Source organism: Pholis gunnellus (genome assembly GCF_910591455.1).
Source record: "Pholis gunnellus genome assembly, chromosome: 10".
In the NCBI taxonomy this organism is placed as follows: Eukaryota; Metazoa; Chordata; class Actinopteri; order Perciformes; family Pholidae; genus Pholis; species Pholis gunnellus.
In genome coordinates, this window is record NC_136537.1 from 13,087,401 (window position 1) to 13,097,989 (window position 10,589).

The 10,589-nt window shown below is 41.7% G+C and overlaps 1 protein-coding gene across 3 annotated transcripts; it reads left to right on the forward strand.

The window, feature by feature from the left end:
- The first annotated feature begins 3,883 nt into the window (after nt 1–3,883).
- etf1a (eukaryotic translation termination factor 1a) lies at nt 3,884–10,447 on the forward strand. Of its 3 annotated transcripts, none has more exons than XM_079167286.1 (11): nt 3,884–4,022; nt 4,392–4,502; nt 5,898–6,073; nt 6,595–6,734; nt 6,856–6,994; nt 7,164–7,354; nt 7,984–8,113; nt 8,230–8,403; nt 8,503–8,567; nt 8,663–8,810; nt 10,068–10,447. In XM_079167286.1, exons 2-11 carry the CDS (start codon nt 4,417–4,419, stop codon nt 10,148–10,150), a joined length of 1,332 nt encoding a protein of 443 aa, XP_079023412.1. In that variant the 5' UTR covers nt 3,884–4,022; nt 4,392–4,416; the 3' UTR covers nt 10,151–10,447. The 3 variants fall into 3 exon arrangements, with proteins under 3 accessions (XP_079023412.1, XP_079023414.1, XP_079023413.1); XM_079167288.1 differs by having other exon boundaries at nt 3,891–4,018; XM_079167287.1 differs by lacking the exon at nt 3,884–4,022 and adding an exon at nt 4,075–4,285.
- The last annotated feature ends 142 nt before the right edge of the window (nt 10,448–10,589 follow it).

Consider the following 10,589-nt stretch of genomic DNA (forward strand, 5'->3'; position numbering starts at 1 on the left):
CAGAGAACGAGAGCCTGAGAGACAGACACACACTCAGTCACAGATTAGCTAGTCAGCAGAGAATATGCTGCTTAATTCCCTCTGAGGAGTTTAACGTTTTCCTCGTTTGTGTCGAGAGCTGCACTGCACACATTGAGGGGAAAATCAAGTTTTTATGTGGGAGGGGAAGCATCAAAGCTTTAACATGTCAGTGACGACAAGGGTACAAGAGTCAGTCTTTGATTTGTTTAATGTTTCATTTTTAGTCATTCACTTTTATAGGTCCCAGATGTTGGCCCTCTCTGAAAGGCAGCCAAGACACCATGTCTGATTATGTAACTACCTGCTTCTTTTCTGCAAGTGTCTGATTGGATGCATCTTCACTCCCTCTGTCTTTTTGCCCCACTCACATTTCTTAGTAATGACAAGCAAGACTGTGTCCTTGAATACCCCTGAGAGTCACACCTTCACTCATCCCTCTCTCCCCTCAACCCTACTCAAGCAGATGGCCACAGATGGGGAAGTAGAGCCCTGTGAACCCGGTGGCATCTGTTTTAGGTCAAACACAACACATACACAAAGTGCTTCCTTCTTAGTCACTACTATGACATCATTGCCTGCACAGGTTATGAATGGACAATTTGATTTAGAGGTTACGGTTTTGAGTGTGTAAGTAGTGTCAAGATGTTTGAGTCTATTGTGTTATATTGCTGTATGTTTATTATGTTATTATACAAAAAGCACAATTATTGATTGGTTCTGGTCGAGTGTATACAAACTGACTGCATCATCATTTACTTACTTGTATATTACACAGTTTCAATTCACAGGCAAATAATGAAGAAATGAAGTTGATTATGAGAAAAGTTGTAACTTGACATTCATGATTTGTGATTTGTTGGTTTATTTGTTGTATTTTCAATCAATAAACACTAAATAGTTTTTAAATATTGTTGTTTCAATGTAGGCCTATAGGATTCTTGAAGCTCTCTCAAAGCACTTGAAAACAGAATACTAAATTATAACTTCATCAAATTTACACAACAACAAAACATCTCTCTAATACTTTGGATCCGAAAGGGTTTGAAACCCTAGATTTAACCCCATATGCTGATTATATTCCTTGCCAGCGTCTTATTTCGCCCTTTGGAATGCTGAGGATTGAGCAACCTGTCAACCTTCTCTGCTCATCTGAATACTCATGTGTGACGACCAGGTGAAATGAGGAATAGTGGCCCTGGCCAGGACAGCTCCCATCCACAGTACAGCGAGCACCATTAATTTCCAAACGACAGATCATTACAGCTCTGATGGTCGACAGATGGTGATATATTGGCGCTGATACCGGTGCTGGCCAATTTTGGAGGCAGTCGGTTGCACAAACTGCTATATCACTTTTTCACTAATGATAAAGCTATCCTGTGAGTGTCAGATCCAGACAGAAGCTCCAACCACCTCCTCCCACTCCCCCAGTTCACCAGAGATGGGTAATACAACAGAGATCATTCTTAGGCTTGTTGCTTCATCCACAAACAGATGTTAGTTCTGCTAGAAACAATCACAATTCACTAAAGACACTGACTAATAACCAGCATATGGCAACCTAATAAACTGCATTCCACAATTACTACAACAAATATACAACAAGACCTGACTTATGAGTGTCCCAATAAACGATGCAAAAAAACAGAAGCTCCAGGGATACGCTGCTCCTTCATCAACTAATGAAAACAAGCCAGACGCTGAAGAAGCCATTCATTTGTCCTTAAATCAATGCTGCCATCTAGTGGTGTAAATGTGTATAGGGCATAGTATTCTTCCACTGCTCCATGAAAATGGAAAAATGCTGGATGCTTCTGTGTAGATCTTCCATTGAAGAGGGAAACACGTCAGACTTAGTTCTTTACCATACCTAACATACCTAAAGATACTGAAAAATGCAACATGAACATATCAGGAAAAGTGACACATCAGACCTCAAGCCCAACTTGTTCATTAGAAATTGAATAGTTCTACACTCCTGACAAATTGACAAAGAGGAGAAAACCAAATACCCACATTTGCTTCTTAATTTTAATCAGATCAGTCAAACACAACACACATGTATGTGCTGTATTTTCTATTTTCAAAGAGTTCAAAGTCTGTACTTTGTCCTGGCCCTACAATGGTGGAATGAACTTCCCACTGACGTCAGGACAGCAGAGTCGCTGCTCATCTTTCGGCGCAGGCTGAAAACTCACCTCTTCAAGAAGTGCTGAGCCTTCCACTTAGCACTTATTGTTTACTAGTTTGTTGCACTTATTGTATTCATACTAGTTTGTTGCACTTATTGTATTTGTTTGTTTCTGCACTGTACTTTGGCTCTGGTTTATGCTCTTAGATGCTTGTTTAAAAAAGGAGATGTACTTATGACTTCTGGTGACTAGTCAACCTATGTTGAATACACTTATTGTAAGTCGCTTTGGATAAAAGCGTCTGCTAAATGACTGTAATGTAATGTAATGTACTTAATGCTTTTATTCTGTCACCATGTATTACTTGTATCTCCTGTAACTAAATGTCATTGTACACAAAACATTAAGAGTAAAAAGGACAAACTGATATATTTGAGTGAATATGACCCACCATATCTACAGCTCAGTGATTGCTGCCTGTGTTACAGAGTGACCTACACCCCTTAATAAGAACACTATATTACACAGCACTCACACTGCAATCTCAGGCTTACACAAAGCTCACCCAACATCTCACCAAATAATTTGCATCTGCATCATCAACCTCAGCAACAGAAGGTAACTGCATTACTGAGCGGCGTGGGTTGAAACACATTGCTATATTTTTCATTTTAAGTCTTCTACACAGCCAGTCATGCTAATTGGACGGCTGAACTTTCTCTGGTTTGAAAGTGCCCATTTAGCAGTTTGGAAGCTAACATTTCCACAACACTCACAGGCTGCAGGTATTGCTGACCCCTGCTGATCGATATATTAAAAAAAAATGCACATATGTGTAACATTCAAGACACCTGTTGCATCACAAAATATGGTATAGTAGGTGGGTGGGTTGCAGACTTCAGTTTTGAGAAGAACATGAATCATAATGACTCATAGCATCAAAACGTGACTCCTGCTGTATGTTTTTACTCCAATTCAATTGTCATGAGACCATCTACTGCTGAACATGTCAGAAAACGGATTCCCTGCAGTTAATCCTCCTGTCCTTCGATTACCCACTGCCAGAGATTTCTCCCATTTGACCGTGTGTAAGCCCAGTGAGAGTTGGTATAAGTGTTTTTTTTTTGTCAAAACTCAAGTAAGATTGTGCGAAAAAAGGTGAAATAGTAAAATCATTATTTAAGGACCCCGGCAAGATAAATAAATGTTGTTTGTCACACAATGTTTGTTCTTTGACTGTAATTTGCCAAAACATTGTTTTCAGAAAATGACTTGTTCAAAGGTATATTAGTGTAAGAAAGAAAGACAACCGCTGATGAGTTGAGTTTATCTGGCAAGCACTTTTTAAAGTGTCCGGCAGATGTCACTCTTCACAATAAATATATGGAAAGCTCTCACATAATGTAGTACGCTGATGACAATGTAATACGTCGGCTGTAAAGGCACCCTGAAGTCTTTAGCTGAAAGTACAAACTATAATGGAAGTAGCTGTAAAACATTTCTATACCAGTTGTACACAACCTGTTAATTCAACAGAAGTCTTTGCGTCACATCTCTCTAACTACAAATCCCATGATCCACAGCGAATGATGCCCACCCATATTCGATGACGTTTTTTTTAGCTTCCGTCCAATCGTTGACTAAATTGTATGATTGACGTACTAGCCGAGGGCTGTTATTGGTTTCTATGTGGTTTCCAGGAAGTGAACGCCACAATTCAAACCACCTCCCACATGTGAGCCCTGCCGTTAGCACCACGCGCAGCGTGTGGAGGAGCGAGAAACCGGTCGGGAAGGCAACGTCACTCCTCGGACCACCGACTCGACGTAGCGCAGCGGACAGATAGCGGAGCGGCGTTGTCCGAGGCAGGTACCGTACCTGTTCCTTTTTTTTAAAATCGATATCTACGCAACGCCTGAAAAGCGGACAGTTGTTTTCCGGGAGAACAGGGGAAAGTAGGTCGTATTAGATAAGAACAGGGTGGACGCTAGGGCCTGGCAGAAGTAGGCCCGTTATTCTCCGCGCTCTAAACTGAGAGAAACAGTCCGGTTTAGAGTATTTTCCTCGCGGTCAGCCCAGTAGCCAGTACTGGTCAGGTGCCTTAACGGACACCGCGCCACTAGGTCGGAGAGGTACCTAGTCCAGCCGGTTAGGGCAAATATTTTGCCAACTTAGTAAGACAGTAAATATTGGCCAATATCTTTACTAGGCGGTTTACACATATGTTTTTTTTTTCAGGTGCTGAAGCGATTACAGCAGAAAGATGGCGGACGACCCCAGCGCGGCGGACAGGAACGTGGAGATATGGAAAATCAAGAAGCTGATCAAAAGTCTGGAAGCTGCCCGTGGGTAAGAGATTTATTTGAGCCGCGAGCCAATGCGGTCACTGGACCAACTGTGCGTGGTGATGGTGCGAGTGTTGACCGCTGCAACAGCTGGAGATCGGACAAGTGGGGCCGAGTTTGGGAGGGGTAGCTTAGCATTGCTAACTTAGCATTGCTAACGTAGCTTACCATAGCTCTTGCTGCTAGCTTGCTAAATGCTAAACCCTGACTACTGTCGCGTTTAGCCCGCCTAGGAGGTTAGAAACGTTGTGTTAATATGGAAGAATAAATGCCTCGCTTTGTCTGTGTCATGTACGACATTGCGGAGAATGTTGCCATAAGTCCCTCAAAGCGTTTAAAACTAGTAACAGCAATTTTTTGGGCTGTGTTGCTTTTGAGACCCGCTAATAGACGTCATCTCTGGAAAGAGGCCGCAATGGGTGTCTTTTAACAAGAAAGCACGTTGATGAGACGAGTGCCGGCTAGCTTACTGTTGTACATGTTTCGATAGACTCGTTCCCTAACTTCAAATGACATTTGCCTAAACTTTTACACGTTGATTATATGACAGAGCTTCTTAATTCCCCCAAGACTCCCAATATGTTGGGTACCTCATGTCAGGCGGGCTGGTCAGCGTTTCCCTAAAGCTTTACTGGTTACAAAATCGGCAGTTGTTAATAATTTGCGACCAGTTGTTTGCCGGTAGGGACACTGTGGCCTTCTTCAATAATCAAACACGACATGTAAATGTGGGTATAGCTACTGGTAGCTTGCTCTGCGACAGCTTGCCGTCTAGTGTTGCGCTGAATCTGCTGTCCTATGCTCCACCGCCTGCCATTTCACACACACACACACAGTTGACCGTTTGCCCCACATTCATCCAGCTGCTGCTACCTGTGTGTGTGTGTGTGTGTGTGTGTGTGTGTGTGTGTGTGTGTGTGTGTGTGTGTGTGTATGTGTGTGCAGTGTCAGCCTGTACTGGTTAAGCTTTGTCTTTTGACTGGCAGTGAAAGGAGAGTGTGGAGTAGTCGGACTGATAGATTCCTCGGCTTCAAGGGCAGATATTGTGTACTGTGTGACTAAAAGCCCATCCTGCTTGTCCCTCAACCTTTCAGACCTTGTCAAGGTGATATTTTGCAAGGGAAGGTTGTGTGTTTACAAAATGAGAGCAACAGGCTGTGTTATCGTGATGGTAATAAAGCAAACCGCTTAAAGTTCAGTGTTATCCATACTATCTATAAGCATTGTCATTGTAACATAATATGAATTACATTGTTTGTGATGCTAATGCTGTTAATCTCTCACGGGTAAAGCACGTGTGTTTATAGTGAGTTGTTACACTGCATCCCGTACCACGTGTGTGTATGCGTGCCTGAGTGTTAATGTAAGCACTAACATTAAATCCTTGCTCTCTTTCTAGTAATGGCACCAGTATGATCTCACTGATCATCCCTCCCAAGGACCAGATATCTAGAGTGGCCAAGATGTTAGCTGATGAGTTTGGCACCGCTTCCAACATTAAGAGCCGAGTCAACAGGCTCTCTGTACTTGGGGCCATCACCTCTGTACAGCAAAGACTAAAACTCTACAACAAGGGTATGTGAAAGGGTACAATGAAAACCCAAATAAAATCCTGCTGACTTCCATGTGAGAGTTACCTTTGTAGGGGCAGCTGTACAGAATTAACTCCTGTCCGGACATTGAAAAAAACCCTTTTCCCAGAAAAGGCTAAATAGATAATCAGTTCTAGTGTTTCATTGACATTTAGTCATATGTCACTGATGCAAATATATAGTTTATGTGGCTGTGACAAAAACTACTAAATAATCATCGATTACAGAGGTTCAGATTAATACACATGAACATGTTGTCAGGTACAGTGGTTCTAGACTTAACTGGAATTGTATAAATGTAGTCGTCCAATATCTTAAGCATTTTAACACTTTGGACATTTTGTCACAGTATGTTCATTTCAGAACCTCGAGTGGAACAAGTGTAGTGACATATCTGAGAGAGCTTGATGATGCTGGCCGCCCCTCTAGAAACTCTACATTGTTAATTCATCCTTACAAAAAACAGTTTGTCTTATGTATCCTCTGACCTTTGTGTCTTGCCAGTGCCACCCAATGGTTTGGTTGTGTACTGTGGCACCATTGTGACAGAAGAAGGCAAGGAGAAGAAAGTAAATATCGACTTTGAGCCTTTCAAGCCAATTAACACCTCCCTGTACCTCTGCGACAACAAGTTCCACACCGAGGTGAGAGCTTTTGCTTGGTTTTTGTGTCTGCAAATTATTCAAACTAAAAAAGTATCTATATCACACTTGTGTTCTGTCACATTCTCATTATCCATTCTTTCCTAACTTTCCCCTAACACAGGCATTGACGGCCCTGCTCTCCGACGACAGTAAATTTGGCTTTATTGTGATCGACGGTAGTGGGGCGCTGTTTGGCACACTGCAGGGCAACACCAGGGAGGTGCTGCACAAGTTCACTGTGGACCTACCCAAGAAGCACGGTACTGACCTACAATACTCACAAAATACTGAACTTTTGATATTTTTAACTACACAGCAGGCTCCATTAGATAGTTGGTTACTCATTAGTCGGTAGTAGTTTGACTCTTAGTTTTGCCTGTAGAGAAACATTGTAAAGATTGTGTCATTTATTCTCGATCTTTCTTTCAGGCAGAGGAGGGCAGTCTGCTCTACGTTTTGCGCGTCTCAGAATGGAGAAGAGACACAACTATGTGAGAAAGGTGGCTGAGACAGCGGTCCAGCTCTTTGTGTCCAACGACAAAGTTAATGTGGCAGGAATGGTGTTGGCTGGCTCTGCTGACTTCAAGACCGAGCTCAGCCAGTCGGACATGTTCGACCCAGTAAGTCTGTGTGTGTGTGTGTTTTGTCAAAAAACAATACCAATCAACTTGGTTTTTACTGTCATACATCAATAATTAATTGATTTGAATCTGAAACAATTCAGAATCTCAGTTCACTGTGGGTAAAGGATACCAAAAATGGCAGATTGATTAGTTCCATTTTTTAAAGGGACAGATGCACAACATATACAAACCAGATAAATACACAGATCAACTAAGATCTTAAGTCAAGACAGCTCTATCTTTCTAAACTTAAAATTGTGATATGGGAAACATTCACACTAGCTGTACACGTGTAACAAAAAGATATTCTGAATACACTCATAAGAACGTAATATACATTTAATTTAGCAAAGTGTGAAGAATGACAGTTTCTGCATGCTGTAGGTAAAGGACTGTCTTCCAAATCCTCTTTGTATTCTTGGTAGATACAGTGAGGTTAACTGGGTGTCACTCAAGCAGTTCATCCCAAATGCCAAAAGGTCTTTACAATTCTGTATCTACTGTATACAGCCATACCATAATGAAGAGTGCCTCCATCGAACGTTATTGATTTCAAGTGAGCTTCCAATTATATCATGTTATGCCTGTTCTATAGTGTTTAACCTGTGTGTGTCTGTTTTCTACAGAGGTTACAAGCCAAGGTTTTAAAGCTGGTGGACATCTCCTACGGAGGAGAGAATGGTTTCAACCAGGCCATTGAGCTCTCAGCAGAGGTTCTCTCTAATGTCAAGTTTATCCAGGAGAAGAAGCTCATAGGTGAGTCGTCCTAGTGACACATTGGAACAGTTTTTAGGTGTCTCCAGTGACAGCTTATGAAAACATCTATACCATGTTGTGGTAGAAACTTTGTTAATGGTTGTCCCGCTCTACAGGAAGGTACTTTGATGAGATCAGCCAGGACACGGGGAAGTACTGTTTTGGTGTGGAGGACACACTCAAAGCCCTGGAGATGGGAGCAGTGGAGATCCTCATAGTCTACGAAAACTTAGACACCATGCGTTACATTCTACGTGTACATGGGGCCGAGAGCAACGGATTAGAGAACGGTACACAGACCTCACATTTACCGCTGCTGAGAAACAGGAACATAATGAAAATATTATGCTGCAATGCTATGATCTTCATGTCTCTCCCTTGGTTTTCAGATGAGAAGACTTTGTACTTGACGCCAGAGCAGGAGAAAGACAAGTCTCACTTCACAGACAAGGAGGTGAGCACTTCAAAGAGAGGACGGGTCCCTGTGAATTAAGATGGACCCTTTACCCATCATGCCATGCTTTTCCTGACTCTTGATTGTGTTTGTAGACGGGGCAGGAACATGAGCTGCTTGAGAGCATGCCACTGCTGGAGTGGTTCGCTAACAACTACAAGAAATTTGGAGCCACGCTGGAGATAGTCACAGACAAGAGCCAAGAAGGGTCCCAGTTCGTCAAAGGCTTTGGAGGCATCGGGGGTGAGCACACGGTTGTTTACGACTTATGATGAATGAAGGATATATGTAGTTCAGTTGGTATATTTTTCTGTGACTTACTGATAAGATGTGTAACCTGGAATAGTGTAAGAAACAAGCCTTTCTATAATCGGCCACGTGACTTCTTAAGCTGCTCTACCGAAGTTCATTTCATGCCGAAGTCAGCAACAATCAGGACATTGATAGCCTGGGCCATATGATTACAAGAATTTCACAGGCTAATAATAATAATTGGCTTTGCTCCATGAACTCACTATAACACTACTATAACATATACATAGTGGGTTATGACTAGGACTAATCTGGCTTAAAAGATGCCATTTCCACTTTTGTGTGTGTGTGTGTTAGTGGTTTAACGGATCATAAAACTCACGGATCGGATCAGCACGAAAGAAAACGGGAGCAAATATAACTTTTAGAGATCCGTGATCACGTTTTTTTGCCGCCAATACTAATTACTGATCATTGATGATCCGTATTGGCAGATCAGAACCCTTTGTTTGATGATAGAAGCTGGTTTACAAAACTCTCTAAAGTCAGTGTAAACCATTATAAATGTTATCTTTTTACTTTGTTACAGTCATCTATTTTGTTTGGTTTTTCATCATAAAAACACAATTCAAATGATAAGGAAATATTTTATTTTTCTGGATTAAAACACATCTTGTCATTGGTAGTTTTAATAATGTATCATAAACTGCTTAGAGCTTGTGTAAACAGTTCATAGTTCCCTCTCTAATATCTTATGTTACAACTGGATGTATTCAAGTTTCTCACCAACACATTTTACGAGATTACACGTGAACACATCATGATAACGTTATAATTTACCTTCGCCCAATACTTATTTTCACTGATTGTTTACAGTGTAATGTTATCAGAGGTGTGTGTGTGTGTGTGTGTGTGTGTGTGTGTGTGTGTGTGTGTGTGTGTGTGTGTGTGTGTGTGTGTGTGTGTGTGTGTGTGTGTGTGTGTGTGTGTGTGTGTGTGTGTGTGTGTGTGTTCCCTGTACATTTCCTCCTAAACCTATATTCTAAGTTTTGTTTTTTTAGTCAGTAAGTAGTACTTAAAAATAAAAGGATTTCATGCTTTTTTGGATACAAATGCTGCCACCCGAATAGCTGAGCAGGATTAGCTTATCCTAATACAAATTCTTCCTTTAATGCTGCCACGATCTAATCAAACATGACATAAGCCGGTCAGCCATCATATCACCTTTGTCATGTTTGTGTTCCTCAGGTATCTTGCGGTACAGGGTGGATTTCCAGGGCATGGAGTACCAAGGAGAGGACGATGAGTTCTTTGATTTGGATGACTACTAGGTAGTCGGGGACTGATATTTGGAGGAAAAAAAGAAAAGCAAAGGAATGAATGAAGAAATGAGGAAAGAAAAATGCCACCTCTCTTGCAGCAAGTGAGAGGTGCAACCGTGTTGACCATATATGACAGACACACCTTCCAATTTACCTGTTGCATACACAAACTTGTGCATACATTTCATCTGTACACACAACAAAACATCACACAGGCTGAAGAGGAGTAAGATTTTCTTTCATCCAGAGAGGGAGAAAGCCCTTCCTGAATAAATCCCTGCCTTAGAGTGCTGGTTCCTTCCCCTAGTTGGATTGGACTCGACTCATTTTGTTCATTTTTTTCTCTCCTCCCCTCCATTTTGAATGAACACAACAGCAAGTTCCCAGATTCCTTGTTGCCCCTAACCCGGTCTAAAGATGAACTTTGGGCTCACTTCTCATATATAGA